Source organism: Microcebus murinus, chromosome 4 (assembly GCF_040939455.1).
Source record: "Microcebus murinus isolate Inina chromosome 4, M.murinus_Inina_mat1.0, whole genome shotgun sequence".
Classification (NCBI taxonomy): domain Eukaryota; kingdom Metazoa; phylum Chordata; class Mammalia; order Primates; family Cheirogaleidae; genus Microcebus; species Microcebus murinus.
The window spans coordinates 102,269,071-102,288,300 of NC_134107.1; the positions used below are offsets into that span (position 1 = coordinate 102,269,071).

Sequence of the window (19,230 nt, forward strand, 5' to 3'; positions counted from 1 at the left end):
AAAAAGTCTTTCCCTACCTGAGGTAGTGAAGATTTTTTATTTTGTTGTTTTCTAGAAGTTTTATTTTTTTCTTTTATGATTAGATCTAGAATGCATCTGCAATTTATTTTGGTGTATTGTATGATGTAGGGGTAAGGTTTCATTTCTTTTTTTTTGTCACCTGTGTATATCAAATTGACTCTATACCATTTATGGAAAAATTTGTCCTTTCCTCACTGATGTGCAGTGCTATCTTTATCACAAATGAGCACCTATATATATGTATGTGGGTTTTCTCTTGGTCTTCTGTTCCATTGAATTGTTTTTTTTTTTTTTAATTAATTAATTTTTTTTTATTTCGGGATATTATGGGGGAATAGATTTTAAGGTTTCAATACAGACATGTGCCAGTACTAAATCATATAAATTAATATAGCTTTAGGATAAATCTTGATTTCCAATAGAGTAAGTCCTCAACTTAGTTCATTTTCAAGATTGTCTTAGTTTTACTGGGCTCTTAGTGTTTGTATTTTAGAATTAGCTTGTCAATTTTTACCACAAAAGGAAACCTGTTGGGAAATTGGGTAGAATTGCATTGAGTTATCTTAATGTAGGCTATATTTGCCACTTATTCTTTATATCTTTTATAGTTTTCTATATCTTTTGTGGTTTTTTGTCTGTTTTTGTGTTTGGTCTGGGGACAAATCCAAGAACGAGTATTTTATTTGGTCATTTTGTCTCTTTAGTCTTCTTTACTCCGCAGCAGTTCCTCAGCTTTGCATTCTCTGTCATGACACTCACATTTTGAAAGAGTGCCAGCCAGTTAGTTTTGTAGAGCCTCCATTTGTGTTTGTATGACTGTTTAGATTCACATTTAGGGTAATAGTGAACATTTTGGCAGAAATATTTAAAAAGTAACGTCCTTCCTGGTGATGTTAAGTTTGGCCACTTAGTTAAAGGCAGTGTCCAACAGGCAACTTTAAAATTATGTAGCCACCTTGTTCTCAGCAAATGATTGCTTGGTAGTTCCAGCATTCTCCGGTGGTTACTGCCCAAGTCAGTGATTACTCTCCTAGTTACAAAATGGTGACTTTAAAAATTCTGTCAGCTTCCCCACATTTCTTAGTTGACCTCCTGTAAAGAAAAGCTTTTTCTCTTCCCTTCTTCCCTCCTTTCCTTGTGTTGTATCAATATGTGCTCTCAGATTCTTTTATTATTTTCAACTTGTTCATTTGATTCTCAAAATTTCCAGGATTGGCCAGTGAGAGCCTTTTAACGTCCTCCCGTGTCTGTTTCGTGCATCTTTGCTTTATGCGTGCTGCCTGTCTTCTGCCACACGGTGGCCTAGACTCACTTGTACTTCCAGCCTCTGGAATACATGTTCCCTCTGAGAGGATTTATTCTTTGCTTCTGAGGGGTTGATAGACTAGGAGCAGATCATTTTAATGCAGTTAGGGTCTAATAAACTTCAGTCATTGCAAGGGTTGGTTTATTTCTGATCACCTCTGTCTTTATTGTGTAGTACAGGGTTCTGTTCAAAAACCTGATGTATTTACAAGGGCACCTCCTTTTTGGAAGGCCAAATTGCTATTTTTTTTTCCTTCCACCTTTGTGAAATTGCCTAGCTTTTCAGCCGTCCGTTTTGTAGTTGGCACTTGCTTCAAAGGGTAAAGGGACACCAGATGCTAGGAGCATTTCTCTTGCCTTCCCTCCTCTCCCAGGTCTCAGCTCATAGATTTGTTTATCTTGGTATCCCTTTGATGCTTACAAACAAATTATTAAAAATATTGTGTACAGCTTTTCTAGTTCTCTTCCGGCTTCAAACAACTCATTCTGGCATTGCTGTAAGCAGAACTTTCCAGGGGTGTTATATTTTAAGTCTGGAACAATATATTTAAGTTATCGTTCTGCTTGCTGGCTGTTTGGACAAATCAACTAAGCTCTCTAAGCTTTAGTTTTGTCACTTGAAAATGGGAATACTTATAGTACTTACCTTAGGGAGTTACTGTGAGGCTCAACAGAGTATACCTATGTAAAGTATTAGGAACTGCGCTTGACAGAAAATAAGGGCTATAGGAAATGTAGCTATTATTGTAATTATTCTTTTTATTATCACCCACATCTAGCATTTTAGGGAGTTCTAGGCATACAGTTAACCACCAAGAAGTATTGTTTGTTTTTGGTTTTATACAAAAATTATAAAAGGTACATAAAAGTACTTTATAACAGGATACAGTTCAAAGACCATCTTAGAAATTGAAAGGTGGTGGTTTCAATATGTTGGCAGACTGTAGTATTTAGGGAGTATTATAGCAGATCACTGCAGTCTGATCCTTAGCTTTATGAATGTGTAATGCATTAATCGTAATGATGACATCACTAGACTTGGAAATGATGACTCACACTAACCTATCTCAAAGAGACTGCTACATAAGCTACACTTTTAATGTATCAATTTAAAATGAAAGCTATCTCTGTCATGCCTTCTAAAAATTCTTGTTTTAGTATTACCAATGCATGCTTTCTTTATAGGTACTCCTATTTAGGAGACTAAATTGTGGTTAAGAAGCTATTTGGTACACTGGGACTAAGGCAGGGTGAGAACTCCCCAGTTAGAGGAAGAGGAGGCACGCTTCCCCACTCTAAGGACGGCCTTGCCAGGGCAGACATGGCACCAGAACAATGATAGGCGGGCATTGGTGATAGCTTATCTCGTTTCCTTCATTTTTCTGGGGGATCTTGTAGTCACACGGGCCTGTGCGCCAGTGCCATCTCTATCATTTAGCAGGTGTGTGATCTTGGACAGATTTCTTAAATTCTCTGGGCCTCAGTTCCTTATCTACAAATTGAAGTAGAAACCTGCCTATTAGGAGTCTAGTGATGATTAGATTGTATTATTAATTTAAGGCATTTTTATAGCTCCTGAAAGGTAGAACATGCTCAATAAGTGGTAGCTATTATACTTTTATCAAGAAAGAAGATTATCTATTGATGCATTTTTTACTATCACGTGTCAATTTTATAACTTCACTCTTTAGTTCCTGTCTCTAACCTTTATACTTTTACAATTGCAGATGTTTCTCCTTTGGTATTGGAGAAAGTGCCTCCACCAGCCTCATAAAAGGCATTGCCCTGGCCTCAAAGGGCACTTCAGAATTCATCACAGGGAAGGACAGGATGCAATCCAAGGTGAGAGAAGGGCTGTGTGTCCAGAGGTGACACTCCAGACAACATGTAGAACAGGGAGGGGCAACTGGACAAGGTCAAGAGGCAGCAGCTTGCCTCTGGGATGCCTTTTTGTATCCTCAAGGCCTTGCACTATGTACCTACTGTGGGTACTTTTGGCCTCATGTAAAGGGGGCCCCTGTACCATCTGCAGAAATGGTGTCTGGTCCATATGTAGCTGAAAGCCCAGGAATGAGATGCAGAAAGAGATTGGGGTCTGTGTATTGAAGACCAGAGACAGAAACTAAGAGCTTTGGCTGTCATGATTGTGGTCCTAGGTCTGCACTTTAGGACCGAAAGAGGTACTATATCCATCCTCCATGCAAGGGTATAAAGAAGAGGAGAAGAAACAATTGTGATATGTCTAATAGATTGGAAGAAGTGGTAAATTGGCGATTCCATTTGATCAGTCTGCACGAGGAGAAGACATCTCGTTAAATTTCGAAGCTCCTGTTTTCCACTTGATGCTGTCTCTTGTCTAATGCCCTTCTCCAGGGGCCTTGTCTCTCAAACATTTTCTTCATTCACATTGATGTTATTAAATCTTTCAGCTTTATAAGTAAAGCAAGAGAAATAATGCCCATCTCTTAGTACAGCATTAAGAAGAAGGCATGCCGTGTGTTACACAGCATAGCACCTTCTACGTAATACGCACTCAGTGAACAGTAGCTCTCATTGTCCGTATTATTTGTTTCTGCTTGTTCTGTTCCATTTCTTCCATTAGGCTCTGAGGACCCTGAAATATTCTCTACAGCCCGTGGTAGAGGATGTCTCTGTGAGCTGGGATTTGCCTCCTGGTCTATCTGCTAAAATGCTTTCCCCAGAACCAACTGTCATCTTTAAGGGTCAGAGGTTAATCATCTACGCTCAATTGACTGGGGTGATGCCAGTGAGTTCCCATTCTTTTTCCTTCCTTTAGTTGGAATAGCTACCATACTGTGCTGACAATGTCTTTAAAGCTGGTGGGTGGATTTAGATGACAGGAAGAGATTGCGCTTGTAGGTAGAGCCAGCCTACACCCTTCCTCATCATTTGGGGCTCTGGTTTCCTGGGCTACCTGATTCTTAGTCAGCTTTTTAATGTATTGTATGGGGGAACTGCCCCCATTCTAATCCTTTTCTTGGTGATATCCTCCTTCCATCACTTCTACTTTTCTCTAATTTGTAGCCAGCAGAGACAACAGGAAAAGTATGCCTCAAGTATGCATTCCAGGGCAAGAATTTTGAGGATAAGGTGACATTTTCTCTACAACCTAAGTCCGATGCCAAGTGAGAATTCTGTTTTCCTTTGCTATTTTCTTCCATCCCATCCTTCCTCCCTTCCTCTCTTCTTTCTGTTCCTCTCTCTCTCTGTCTTTCTGTCTCCCCTTTCCCCTCTCCTGCCATCCTTGGAGGTTGGATTTGGGCTCAATTGTTTCCCTAAAATCACTTTTTATTTCTAAGCTACCTAAGTCTTATCTCTCCCCTTATCTGACTTTTTCTTCCCTCTGCTATTCCTAACTTAAGAGCTCAGAGCAACTGGCATGTGGGTGGTCTTTTCTTAGGTTCAGGAATTTTCTTTTCTTTCAGCCTCACCATTCACCGCCTTGCTGCCAAGTCCTTTATCCAGACCAAGGACATGGGCCTCACAGAGACTCCAGCAAGTCATAAAAGCGAAATATTGAACATCAGCCTTGAGTCTGGAGTCATAAGCTCCTTCACAGCTTTCATTGCTATCAACAAATCGCGCAACGAGTCAGTTCAGGGGCCCCTGACTTATTTGAACATTATAAGGCCATTTCTGATGAGAAGACTACTAGGAGGTGGTGAGTTTTATCTCATCCAAACTCATATGGAATAAATGGTCCTGAATATCTGAGCACATTATTTAAAGGAAAAGGTGGCGATACATTCTTAACTTGCCTTGTTTTTCTTGTCCTTCCACATATAGGATTTCTAGCTAGTCTTAAACTTTTCTGTCCTAGGGAACTACAGTGTATCCCACTGGCAAGTAGATTTTAAATAATCCAAGAGAAAACCCCAAACATTAAAACAGAAAGTGCACATAAACATTGAGTAATCAAACTCTCAAAATATGAAGTGGATTTATCTTCTTCTTTTTTATTTCTTAAAAAAAGCAGCATTATTAAGATATATTTCACATATCATATAATTCACCCATTTAACGTATACAATCCAGTAGATTTTAGTATTTGTGCAACCATCACAACAATCAGTACAATTTTAGAGCATTTTCATCACCTAAGATAGAAAGTCCATTACCATTAACAATCATTTTCAATTTCACTTCCTGACACCCACGTATCCTCTCCTGGACCCCATCCCCTTTCCCCCATCCCAGGCAATCACTTACCTGCTTTCTGTCTCTCTATATTTGCCTATTCTATCTGTCTATAGTTGGCTATTCTGGACATTTTGTCTTTGTATCTACCTGTAATTGTATATCCTTGAACCAAAATCTTCCCATTCCCCCACTCCCTAATTACCAAGCTTCTGGTAACCACCATTCTACTGTCCTTTCATGAGATCAGCTTTTTTAGATTTCATAAATAAATGATATCATGCAGTGTTTATCTTTCTGTGCCTGGCTTATTTCATTTAACATGTTGTTCTCCAGATTTATCCATATTGTCTCAAATGACAGGATTTCATTGTGTTTGATTGCTGAATAGTGATCCATTGTGTATATATTCCACATTTTCGATATCCAGTTTATTTAGTGATGGATACCTAGGTTGATTCCAGGTCTTGGCTGTTATGAATAGGACTGCAATAAACATGCCAGTACAGATATCTCTTCAACATACTGATTTCAAGTCTTTAGATATATATGAATTCATGGGATAGCTTGATAATGTGATTGTTCTATTTTTCACATTTTGAGGAACCTTCATAATGTTTTCCATAATGGCTATACTAATTTACATTCCCATGCACAGTGTACAAGGGTTCGGTTTCTCTATATCCTCACCAACACTTGTTATCTTTTGTCTTTTTGAGCCTAACAGCTGTAAAGTGATATCTAATTGTGGGTTTGATTTGCATTTTATGATGATAATATTGAGGGTTTGTTCATGTACCTGTTGGCCATTTGTATGTCCTCTTTTGAGAAATGTCTATTCAAGTCTCTTGTCCATTTTTTTTACTATTGAGTTGTTTAAGTTCCATGTATATTTTGGATATATTAACTGCTTATTGCACATTTGTTCTACAAATATTTTCAACCATTCTGTAGGTTGTCCCTTCACTCTGTTGATTGTTTTCTTTCCCATTCAGAGGCTTTCTAGTTTGATGTTACCTATTTGTCTACTTTTGCTTTTGTTGGCTGTGCTTTTGAGGCCATATCCAAAAATTTACTGCCCACGCCAATGTCATGGAGCTTTTCCCTCATGTTTTCCTCTCGTAGTTTCCTAGTTTTAGATCTTACATTTAAGTCTTTTATCCATTTTGAGTTAGCTTTTGTATATGATGTGAAATAAGGTCTAATTTTGTTTTCTGCATGTGTATATCCAGTTTTCTCAACACCATTTATTGTAGAGATTGTCCTTTACCCATTGTGTGTTCTCAGCAACTTTCTCAAAAATTAGTTGGTTGTAAGTGTGTAGATTTTTTCCTGGGCTTTCCATTCTGCTCCATTGTTCTATGTGTGTGTTTTTATGTGTGTACCATGCTGTTTTGGTTGCTACAACTTTGTAGAATATTTTGAAGACAGGTAGTGTGATGTTTTTAGTTTTGTTTTGTTTTTGTTATTTTGTTTGTTCAAGGTTGCTTTGGTAATTTGGGTGTTTTATGGTTCTATATAAATTATAGGGTTTTTTTATTTCTGTGAAGAATGTCATTGGTATTTTGATAAGGATTACATTGAATTTGTATATCACTTTGTGTAGTATGGCCATTTTCACAATATTTATTCTTTCAATTCATGAACACAGGATCCCTTTCCATTTACTTTTGTCATCTTCAATTTCTTTCATCAGTATTTTATAGTTTTTAGTATAAAGTTTTTGTCACCTTCTGGTTACATTTCTTCCTAAGTATTTTAATTATTTTTTAGCTATTATGAATGGATTACTTTCTTGATTTATTTTTCAAATTGTTTGCTATTGGTATACAGAAACACTATGGATTTTGGTATGCCGATTTTGAATCCTGCAACTACTGAATTCATTCATTACACTTAATAGATTTTTGGTGGAGTCTTTTGGGTTTTCTACATATAAATCATGTCGTCTACAAACAGGGACAATTTAACTTCCCCCTTTCCAATTGAGATGCCTTATATTTCTTTTTCTTGCCTAATTGCTCTGGCTAGGACTTTCAGTACTATGCTAATACAAGTAGGCACCCTTGTCTTGTTTCTGAACTTACAGGAAAAGCTTTCAATGTTTTGCTGTTCAGCATAATATTTGCTGCAGGATTGTCATAGATGGTCTTTATTATATGGAGGTACCTGTCATCTCTGCATAATTTGTTGAGAGTTTTATCATGAAGGGATGTTAAATTTTGTCAAATACTTTTTATGCATCTATTTAAATGGTCATATGGTTTTTGTCCTTCATTCTGTTCATGTCATTCACATTTATTGATTTGTGTACATCAAAATAATCTGTATCCCTGAGATGAATACCACTTGATTATGGTGAATGATGATTTTTAATGTGCTTTTGAGTTTAGTTTGCTAGTATTTTGTTAAGGATTTAGCGTCTATGTTTATCAGGAATATTAGCCTGGAGTTGTCTTTTTTGTTGTGTCCTTGAATGGTTTTGGTATTAGGGTAATGCTGGCCTTATAAAATGAGTTTGGAAGTATTCTCTCCTCCTAATAAATAGTCTGTTTAGGTTTTCTGCTGCTTCCTAGGCAGCTTGCTTTCAGGGAGTAGGGAGATGCAGCAGCTCAGTTGAAGATGCAGCAGCATCCTATGTGAGTGTGGTGCCATCACAGCAGAGCCTCAGGGGTAGAAAGACACAGTGTCTACTAGTCCCTGGAGCAGGATGCACTCTGCAGGTGTCTCTGGTTTCAATATGGTGCTGTGATGTAGCAACATGAGTTGCTGCACATAGCACAACATAGGTCCTTCTGTGGGGTAATGCAGCCATATGAACTCTAGGAAGCTCCTTAAACAGGGCTCAGGGCTTGTCAGGACTGTAGGAATCTGCAGAGATAATGGGAAGTGCGTGGGGCTTCCTGCTTACCTTTTCCCTGCATACAGAGTACCTACTGGTTCCCAGCTGATCCTCACTGGAGAGACTGCTGGTTGGCAGAAGGGAGGTGTTTTCTTCCTTTCTCTATGCAGCCTCCTAAGTGTTTGTGTCCGATAGGGGTTTTGCCCCTCCCTTGCTGTTTGGACTCCAGTGCTTCTCTTTAGACTTTCTAGTCAAATGTTGTCATTTATTTGTTGTTCTTGTCCTTTTATTTTGGAGGTGGATGACTGTTAGGCACCTCTAGTCAGCTATCTTGCTGACACCCTGATTAATCTTCTTGATAATTAGATGGTCAACGATCACACAGTTGGCTGATGAATAACCTGGTAGTGTTTAGGAATGGGTTCCAAGTGCCAGGCGTATATCAGTCATAAAGCAAGCTGTCTTGATTATAAAGATTGGGGACTTGAGGATTGGGGTCAGGTAAAGAAATTCCCTTGACAAAACCCCACAACTGTAGGCAAATATATCATATTACTTCTAGAGGCAGGCTTCAAGTTGAGTCCTGTATCATTCATGCAACATTTATTTCTTTAAACATTTAACTATTTTAATACCTATTAAAAATTACAGTACTTAATATTGGATATACAGTGATTTAAAATGCAGTTCCTGTCCCCAAGAAGCTTATAAACTGTGGTAGAGGGTGGGCAGAAAGGGAGGGCCTGAACGGATTTTCAGGAAGGTATAGGGAGGACTACAACATGGGGAAGCCCAAGGTGTGTGAGAGCAGGGGAGGTTTCACCTCCAATAGTGGTGGTGTGGTATTCAAAGAAATCTTCCCTTAATAGGTGACGTCTAAACTGAGACCTGAAAGGTTGGATAGATTATGCTTCAAGGAGTAGGGAACAAAAACATTCTAGGCATCAGGATCAGCATCTGAAACGACACATAGATAAGAAAAAATAAGCACGGATACAAGTGATGTAGGTGTTACACTTTGGCTGGAACATACAGGATCAAGTGGAGAATGAGGAATGGAGGAAGAAAACAGAAGTCTAGGGATGTTGAGTTAAACTGTAGGAATGATCATTCATTTGATATGGAACTTACTGAGGATAATCATAAGACTTTGCAAGAAGCCCCATGGGCCAGGTCTCAAATTCCTAGGTGAATGATGAGGAAGGACCAAGAGACTGGTAAATGATGATGATGATAATGATGATAGCTAAAATTTGCATGGGCTTACTGGGTCTTTTTTTAAGTATTTTCCATATACTAAATTAATTAAGCCTCACGACAGTCATATAAGTTAGATGCTGTTATTAACTCTATTTTTATAGTTAACTGTATGAAACAGTTTAAACCATATTTTGAGGGAGATTGAGTTACAGCAGGGGGTTGATGTGGTAACTAGGTTATAATCATCACACCTGTATCGATGTGAGAATGGTTTGAGAAGAAGCAAGGTTTCTAGGGACACTAGATAGCAATGCATTGTATTGGACCAGGAAGAAGAAATGGATTAAACTGAAGTGCTAGCAATGAGTATAAAAAAGAAGAAAACAGGTATTGCAGATTGTAAAAGGGTCAGTTTAGGGATTGATTAAATGTGAAGGTGGTAAGTCATTGAGGATGATGCCCAGACTTCTGGCTGGCTAACAGAGTAGATTATAGTATAATTTATTTAAGTTGGGAGGAAAAAACAGGAGTTAGTATAGGGGGTAAAATGTTGAATTATTTTTAGAGCATCTTGGACTTGAGATGCCTACGGATTATGCACAGAGAGATGTCAAGTAGGAATGGGTATAGACAGATTGGATGTTCAAAGTCATGTCAGAGGTGAAGATACACATTTGGCAGTAGTTAACAGGTGATAACTAACTAACTAATAGGTAATAACTAAAGTCATGAAAATGAATGAAATTATTTAGGAGGCAGGTATCAAGTGAGATGAAAAGGGGATTGAGATTGAAACCCCGAAGAACACCCAGTATGTAAGGGGTGGATAGCAGAGGGGTCCACAAAAAGAATAAAAAAAACCCCAATGAGGTGGGAATAAAAGGAGTGCATATTTAAACTAAAGGAAACTGTGTTATAACAAAGGGAGTTATCAAAGTATGAGATGTTACAGAGAAGTCAAAGTGAAAACTGGAAAGGGACTATTGGGTTATATCAAGGAAGTCCTTGCTGATCTTACAAAGAACAATTTCATCAGTGTGGTCAGGAGAGAACATTATAAGATGCCAAGTGTAAATGAGAGATGAGAAATATGAAGCAGCTTGCATGGGAACTTTTTACAAACATTAAGCTGAAAAGTGGAGGGAATAGAGGGTGATATCTATAGAAGGTGTTGTAGGGTTTAGATGGGTTCTTGTACATTATATCTCTTTAAAATATTAGAATGGGGGAGATTTGAGAATGGTGCAGTGTTCATAGGAAGGTGCCAATAGAGAGGGTTAAAAATATTGGGGGCTGGGAGGTGTATCTGAGTGGGAACAGTGTTTGAGAAGATAGGAGGGGGTGATATCCAGAACCGCACTTGAAGGATTCATGTCAGTAGGACCAGTCCATTCTCCCACTATTGTTAGGAGGTGAAGAAATGTTATAGGATAGATTTGTAGTTCATAGCCTGAGGAGCAAGCCTTTGGAGTTTCTTTCGGATGACTTTTCTATAGTTTTAGTGGAGCAGATAGCAAGATTAGCTAATGGGCTATAACAGACTGAAAGTGGTGGAATAGAGAATTTTAAGAAAAAGAAAAGGTTTGAAACAGCCATTGGGAACAATTGAAGAGTGGAAGGCCCAGGGAGAAACAGACACATTTGTCAAGGAGTGTTGAGTGTTGAGGAGTGGTGAGTGTTAAAGAGAATCGTGGTTTATGTGATGCATTTCAACGTATTCAGCAGCTTTGGTATAAAAATGGTGGGGTTAGAGTGTGGCTTAATTTCAACAGTGGGGTCTTGCCAGAAAGTTGTGATAAACAGAACTTAGGTACATAGAATTGATAATCTTCATAAGAGAGTGGTACAGTCTTGGGCCTCAGATTTAGGCCTACTAGAGAAGGAACTATAGATGGAAGGAGGTTGAGACCTGGAAGAAAAGAAGCAGAATCAAGGTCTTAGTGGTAAAGATGAGGTCAAAGATCAGGAAAAATAGGAATCCCTGAGTTAGGAGGCTGGAAAAATCACGTACTATTTTAAAAGCCAGATTTTTTCAAATTTAGTTTTTCCAAGTGGAAATATTCTGCATGAAAACCAGGTCATCATGGCTTGGGAGGAAGTGGATGAAGTAGAATGGAGTGAGAGTCATCATATTTGAGGAAGTCAAGAAGCTTTGCATTAGGGTGTTGGATGGGCTATGTATGTGGTTGCCGAAATTTCTCAAGGTGATTCAGGCCTTGCAAGGCAGTGGAAGTCTACAGTCTAGCCTTCAGAAACTTTAGTGGATGATGGGAAGGGACAAAGAGGATAGAAGGTGACAGTAGTGAGGACATGTGGAAGGTAGCCCAGCTGAGGGTGGAAGAGTAATGGTCTGGATGCAACCAACATTAGGAGCTGAGTACTTGGAGTGTGATACATTGAGCGACAACCATTTGAGAGGGAGAGAGGGAGAATAGTTTTTTGGAGAAGATGAATTGGTTTTTTGTTTGTTTGTTTAAAAGTAACTGAAATAATTTTAATTGTGAAAAATTAAAGGCAAAAAAATCACTTAATAACATAGCTTGATAACTAATAAGAACCTCAGAGAATGTTTCCTTACTTTTTAGATGAAAAAATTAAGTCCCAGAGAATAGATGAATAGATAGATCCTTTAGTGAAAAGATTATTCCCCATCATTATGAACAGTTTAACCAGAGCAAGTAAAGAAAGACTCTATAGCTAGTTATGTCAATAACTTTCTCATGTTTACTCCAGTGCAATGATTATTTAAATGCGCTGAAAATTTGAACATATTTATTTCTGAAGTGGGTGCAGATGATATCATAATCTCGCTTTTTGCAGATGATATGATATTATACCTAGAAAACCCCACGGATTCCTCCAAGAGACTCCTAGATTTGATAAATGAATTCAGTAGTCTCAGGTTACAAAATCAATACACACAAATCAGAGGCATTCATATATGCCAAGAACTGTCAAGCTGAAGCTCAAATCAAAAACGCAATTTGTTTTGCTATATCCCCAAAGAAAATTAAATATCTAGGAATATACCTAATAAAATATATGAAAGACTATGGAGAACAATGAAACGCTAAAAAAAGAAATTGTAGAAGATGGAAACAGATGGAAAAATCTACCTGGTTCATAGATTGGTAGAATCAATATCATTAAAATGTCCGTATTACCTAAAGTGATCTACAGAATGAATGCAATCCCCATCAAAATACCACCATCATTCTTCACAGATCTAGAAAAAATAATTCTTTGCTTTGTATGGAACCAGAAAAAACCACATATAGCCAAAGCAATCTTAAGTAAAAAGAACAAACTGGAAGGCATTAATCTTCCTGACTTCAAGCTGTACTATAAAGCAATAATAATGAAATCAGCCTGGTATCTGGCATAAGAGCAGAAGCATTCATGTTTGGAATAGGTCTGAGATTCCGGAGATGAAACCATTTGCATATGGTAACCTAATCTTTGATAAAGCAGACAAAAATATACATTGGGGAAAATAATCAATACTCAAATTGGTTTTAAATTAAGACTTAACAGGAAGAAACCTCTGGTCCTGAAATTAAAGATGCAGGAAAGATTGTTTATTTAGCCTGTGTCAGGAGTTCCAGAGGACAAAGTAGGAAGTAGGAAGGGAATTGAGTGGTTGAGGGTGGGTGCAGGAGTTGGGATTATGAAATAAGAATAGTCCAATAAGAGTGGTGACTGAAGCCAATGTGGATGGGACGCTATGTCTGAAATTGTCTATATCCTTTGCCCACCGCAGAGACCCTCAGTCCTAATGTTCATACTGGTATTTTTCAGTTTTCCCCCCCTGCAGACATTTTTGTTCTCCATTGGCTCGCAGGAGTGTTGCTTATTGTGCAAACATGACATGCGTGGACTATGATTACAATTACTATACATCAATGAATCGCAAGAGACTGAACCGTCTAGGTGAGCACCTTTACAGGGAGTTTTCCTCACCAGTGTCTGTCTGTCACACAGATAGGAGTAGCGATGGCCCAAGCTCAGAGTTGAAGCCAAAGGATGAAATGCATGCCTGTCTTGTGTACGATGGAAAAGACTCATTCTCCCACCAATAGGAACAACTTGGAAACTCACCATACAGGTCAGGTGGGCCTCAGGTCACTTCTTTGATCTATAGGGACTGAAGAACTCAGCTTCAATGCTCTCCTGTCTTTTGTCTTTCTCTACCTAGGAGGTAATCTGTTTGAAAAGCATCAGGCAGAAGGTGAGATTTGTTCAGTCCCTATGTTTACGAGGGTCAGTCCAGCTAGCCTCAGTAATATAGGATCTTGAAGCCTATGCAGTGGAGTTGGGGTGACCTCTAGTTGACCAAACTCCATTGCCATCTCTGCTCACACAGCTAGCCTGCGGGCGGGGCCTTCCACCTGCAGAACTCTGGTGCCACCCTCTTTGCGTCCCTCTGCACTGATCATGCTTTGACAGTTGAGTCTGAAGCTCTTCTGGATGCTGTCTTTGGCTTTCTCTCTGTGGCACTCTTGCTATAGCCTGCCTCTGAAATTGGCACCCTCTCTTATGTATGCCAAGGGGCCAGTACCTCTGTAATTTTCCATCCTCTCTCTTTTTTCCCCCCAAAGCCTTTAGAGAGAATCATCTTATACAGCTGGTATCCCTACAAAATGCAAATGGTTCTTGGGATCTGAGTGAAGATCTGGCCAAGGCCCTAGACGTGAGTTTGGAAGATATAATAGCTGCACACCCTACCGAGGTAAGATCCAAATGACAAATAAAGGAATAGGTATGTTTTTGAGGGAGGGAGGAAGATAATGAGAATTGGAGTGGGTCAGGACCCACAGCAGAAATGAGAATATAGGGGGCCATAGACAATAAATTTGCAATCAATAGAGAGTAAAGGTTTTTCTAGTTATATAAGAGCAGAAAGAATAAGGAATTAATGGGTTAGCTAGTAGGAGTTGATGGTTTAGTGCCAATGGATGGTTTAGAGCCAAATGAAAGCAAAAATGCTCTTCTACTTTAATTATATTACCTGCCAATCATCTTAGTTATATAACTAATATTTCATGAGCAATTACTCTGTGCCCGGCACTGTGCTAAGCACTTAACATTTGTGATCTTATTTATTTCTCACATTAATTAAATAAGGTAGATCCTCTTTGTGTTGCTGTTTATACATGGAGAAGCTGAAGCTTAGAGGGGTGTAACAATGCGTGTGGGTTTATCCGGCCAGGCAGCGGCAGAGATTCAATTCTACGATTATTTGTCTTCAGAACCCCCAGTGATAACCCCATTATTGGTCCTCTGCAACTAAAGGAAATAGTCCAGATATTAGAAAAAGTTAATTAAAATCGGGATAGGTGAAGTATTCATCTAGTTATTCAAATGTGCTCAAATATGCTGATGATCATAAATTACATTTCAGAATTTCAAAGTAACTTGCTAAAACTTCTAATAGTCATTGAGAAATTATTAAATATGAGACAGATACAAAAAACCTAAAGGACAAATAATCATTCTGAATTTTCCAAATGTGGAAAGTGATTAAATATACTTCAGATATTCTATAATTTCACTGTTTAATACAGTATCCAGTGACCACATGTGGCTATTGAGCCCTTGAAATGTGGCTAATACAAATGAAAAACTAAGTTTTTAATTGAGTGCAGGTGTGCTATGATGTAAAATACATATTGATTTCAAAGAGTATATAAAAAAACCAAAATATTTTATTAGTATTTATTTTATACTGATTGTCTATTAAAATGATGATTTTTTAATATATTGAGTTAAAACATATTAGTAAAATAATTGTACCTCTTCTTTATTACTTTTTTAAATGTGGCTTCTGGGAAATCTAAAATTACATATGTATCTAGCCTTATGTTTCTATTGGAATATGCTGTCTTAAAACTAGTAATTAAATTTAGAAACATTTGGAGGAGTATACAAGGATCATGAAGTTTTAGCTTAGATTCAATGACAACTATAAAAGTCAGACTGACATTTCCTTCTTTGTCGTGGTAAGCAGGCTAATAAATCAAAGGAATAGACAGACCTGGTTATCTGGATTTCAGTAAGGCTTTGAATTTTTTGAAAATGATGAGTAAGTACATGGACCAAGTACAAACCAGTTGAAAACCCATAACACTGAATAATAAATCGATATCAAACTTGAAACAGAATTTCAGACCTACCAGGCTTTGAATTCTCTGGAGGTTCATAGTTTCAGTCAAGATTTAGAAGAAGATGTAGATCAAGGCTTTCCTATTTGTAGATGACAAAACTGGGAGATAAAGTGTTAGACAAGAGAATCAGAATGCCCCAAAGACTTATGATTTGCAATTTTCCATGAAAAAAAGTTAGAATACAATTCAGGTACTATTTTGTGTTCTAAAGTACAAGTACAGAAGAGAAGTAAAATAACTTACAAGCACTTGCACATGGAAATCGGAGTTTTTAGATGACTATGAACAATATAAATGAGCATATTTGAAACATGATTAGTGGAGTGCAACAGGATTAGCTAAAAAGCTACAACACTCTTTCCAGGTGTGACCATTTAAAAAGATATGTTTTAAAAATCATTATGATATTTGGGATGACAAGTGTGAAGATTCTTACTGCTTTGACATAAGCAGTCCTCTTAAGTAAGAAGGGAAGGAATTGAGAATTTTGACCTGAAATGAGAGTGCTCAGAGAGGACATGAGAGCTGTTTCCAAAGTTTAAAGGTCACGATACAAAGGAGGAATTTCCCTTTATCTGTTGACTCTGAAAGCTCATGGGAGACAATTTTCTGCTCTGTGGCTGAGATTTTGTGTTGTGAAATATGAGCAACATGCCCAGAATCTCAATACTTGGCCTTCAGTTCCACTTCCATCAGTGCTAGAAGGCTAACTTTGGGAAATCATTTTACTTCTGTATGAATCAGTTTTCTTTCTTACAAATGTGGTTAATATTTTCTCATGATTTTTTGGGGGGTTGAGGGAGTACAAATTAAAAAAAAGTTAAGGCACTTTATAAAGTGATTATGTACGTGTTTCTCCTACCAGAGCTGGGTAATACTTGTCCAGGTGTTTTAGGGGTTTCCAGCACTGTCCTGGTGGTTACACTGGATTTAAAACTTGAGACCTGTCTACTCTAAGACTTAGTGGATTGTTGCCCCAATGGAGGTAAAGAGAGACCAGGTAATTCCATTTAGTAGCAGTCTGAAGGATGGTGAGTGGAGAGGGAGTGAAGCTTTTTGCATGCTCTGGGGGGCTTCCTTCTCCAACTTGGGGGCTGCAAGGAACTCTCTGTCTATTGCACAGCTTGTGGATTCCTCAGGCTGGGCCACGATCCTGGCGGTGATCTGGCTGCATACCAATGTGAACGACTTGAAGTGTGAGTGGGACCTCGTGGACAGGAAGGCTGTGGTCTGGGTTCGCATCCATGCAGGTAGGAGCACAATCCTGAGACCCGTCTCCTTCCCTTCTAGGAGACCAGCTATCTTCGCAGAGAGAGTCTCCCTGTCACCTTCCTCCACCACCCTGGTGCAGGCTTATTCTGGTCTCGCAGCTAGTTCTTCCCTTGGCAGGATGAGTGTGGAATCTTAAATTGGGGGTGTAGGGGGAGGCGGGTAAAGAGGGACAGGGACATGGATGGGGAGTACGAACTGCGAGGAGGACAAGTGGCATTTATTCTCCTCGCTGTCTCGGTCCTGAGTGCAAGACTGGACTAGAGCACACGTACTCTTCTTTATCTCACTGCTGCTGGGTGTTTCCGGGGCCAGAGAAGATTAAAGCAGAATCTGGGCGGTAAGAAGAGAAAAATCAGAGATACTGAGGAAAGATAAAAGCAGGACTCAGGGCAGATGGTCAGGGAGGGTTAGAGGACTCTCCCTGCTATGCCTCAGCCCTGACGCATGTTTCCCCTCACCGCAGGCTCTGTCACACAAGCACTTGTGAAAGCCGCTAACGCCCTCCTGAAGTCATCTGTGGATCCTGCTGTCTTTGCCTTCTGAGAATTTCGTCCAGGGAAAGAAGTGCCTCTCCTTAGCTACTGCCACTTTCTTTACCATCTCTTCTGCTGTGATGTGGTTTTGTGTTTATACCTCTCCTGCCAGTTTCTTGCCATTAAAGTAAAGGATGCCCACCCCACCTTGCTTTCTTGTTCCAGGTTCCCTTTGCACGTGATCCTCCTTTCCTTACCATGTCCACTCGGACAAGTGACAGTGGTCTTAGAACCTACTCCCTTCCTTGGAGTTCAGAGCATTCACATGCAGTAATGTTCCTCCCAGGTTTTCCAAAGTGACAACGCGAAAAACAGGTGACAAGGATTTCATCCTAAAGGTAGCAGCATTGATGTAAGGAAATGCATGAATTAGACAATTCTCTGCATTATATTTGTCTATTCAATTTCAATCTTATATACTTACCAGAACCATACTGGTAAGCTTTGAAGTTTTCCATTCTTAGGAGAAGGAGTTAGAGGGAGGTAGAAAGCCAACATCAGGATCGATGTAACTTCAAGATCACAAAGAGAGCCTCATGAAGTCCACTGTGAGAGTTGGCACTACTGGGGACCTTGTTGATTAATTCCACGGGGACTTTGCTAGCCTACCCTGCATGCCTTTCCTTCCTGCCTATGAGACTTGGGTTGAATGACATCTATTGGAGACCGATGTTTCTCCTTAATCGTTAAACATCTTAAAGGGCTATGGAATGGACTCCTTAGTCCTTGCCTGAGTCTGGGAGGCCTCTAAGTCAGGCTCTGACCTAGTGTAATAAAGGGAAGGGAGGGCATCATGGCAGTTTTACCTGAGACCTGAACCTGGATCCCTCACCACATGAGGAAGAAAGGAGCTCACGTGATCGCCCCAGACCCTTGTCTCACATACTGTATCCTAGTGCAAATGACCCTGTTTGATGTGCTGTCCTCCATAATAATTGTTATATCAATATTAAATTACTAATTCTGCACTTTGTTGTATCTGGTCTTTCATAGATTTATTTATTGAACCTACGCCGGTTTCATCATCCTTAGTTTTCTGCCCCAGCTTTGCTGATGCCTCCACTGTTCACACCCTGTCCTGTCCCTGTACCTTTCTTGTAGGGCGACTTCCTGTCTTCCATGAAGTCAGTAAAGCACACTGGGCAGAAGACTGCTGCTAGAATCCTGACCATACATTTCAATAGTTATGTGACCAAATGGTTTAACCCCTGAGGAGCTGGTTATCCTCATCTGTAAAACTAAAGAGTTTATTATCAGTGTCAAATTGAATACTCAGGAATTCCTAGAAGGGCCTTAGTGCCTTTCACTGAGTTTCTTTAAGCTGTGGACTGAACTGGTACTAGAGGCGTGCAATCTCCCAGGTCTTTCTTCCAGGTTTGTTTATCCTGAATGTGATCCGTGGAATAGAGCTGTAGCACCACCTGGAAGTTTGTTAGAAATGCAGAAATTCAGGCAACACCAAGAACTATAATAAAGCCTGCATTTTAACATAAAGGCCCCCAGCTAATTTGTGTGCAGTTACAATTTCAGAAGGGCTCTAGTATTTTCATGAAATAGGTTTATATTGAAGTCTGTCATCTAGGTGGGCACTATCTATGTAATATAACAAGATACAATTTACTAAGGACCATGGAACTTGTACAACTACCCTCTGCACAAAAAGATGTCACTTTACACTCATTATGCAGAACATTTATTGTTACATCTATGGTTTTTCTCTTCTTCTCATCCTTCA

The 19,230-nt window shown here is 39.1% G+C and overlaps 1 protein-coding gene across 13 annotated transcripts in view; it reads left to right on the forward strand.

Annotated features, from left to right (window-relative positions):
• The window catches only part of LOC105866527 (von Willebrand factor A domain-containing protein 5A), a 30,217-nt gene extending 11,754 nt beyond the window's left edge, over positions 1 to 18,463 (forward strand). For 7 of the 13 annotated variants that reach the window (XM_076002608.1, XM_076002606.1, XM_076002603.1 and 4 more), the window contains 7 exons: positions 3,054 to 3,168; positions 3,929 to 4,093; positions 4,372 to 4,472; positions 4,773 to 5,008; positions 13,325 to 13,456; positions 14,125 to 14,255; positions 16,814 to 18,463. In XM_076002608.1, coding sequence (XP_075858723.1) covers positions 3,054 to 3,168; positions 3,929 to 4,093; positions 4,372 to 4,472; positions 4,773 to 5,008; positions 13,325 to 13,456; positions 14,125 to 14,255; positions 16,814 to 17,098 — 1,165 coding nt within the window. In that variant the 3' untranslated portion in view covers positions 17,099 to 18,463. Of the gene's footprint in view, positions 1 to 3,053; positions 3,169 to 3,928; positions 4,094 to 4,371; positions 4,473 to 4,772; positions 5,009 to 13,324; positions 13,457 to 13,507; positions 13,637 to 13,721; positions 13,755 to 14,124; positions 14,261 to 16,555 lie in introns of those variants that run through there. The other 6 variants (XR_012919008.1, XM_076002609.1, XR_012919009.1 and 3 more) reach the window with 6 other exon arrangements.
• Positions 18,464 to 19,230: the final 767 nt, after the last annotated feature.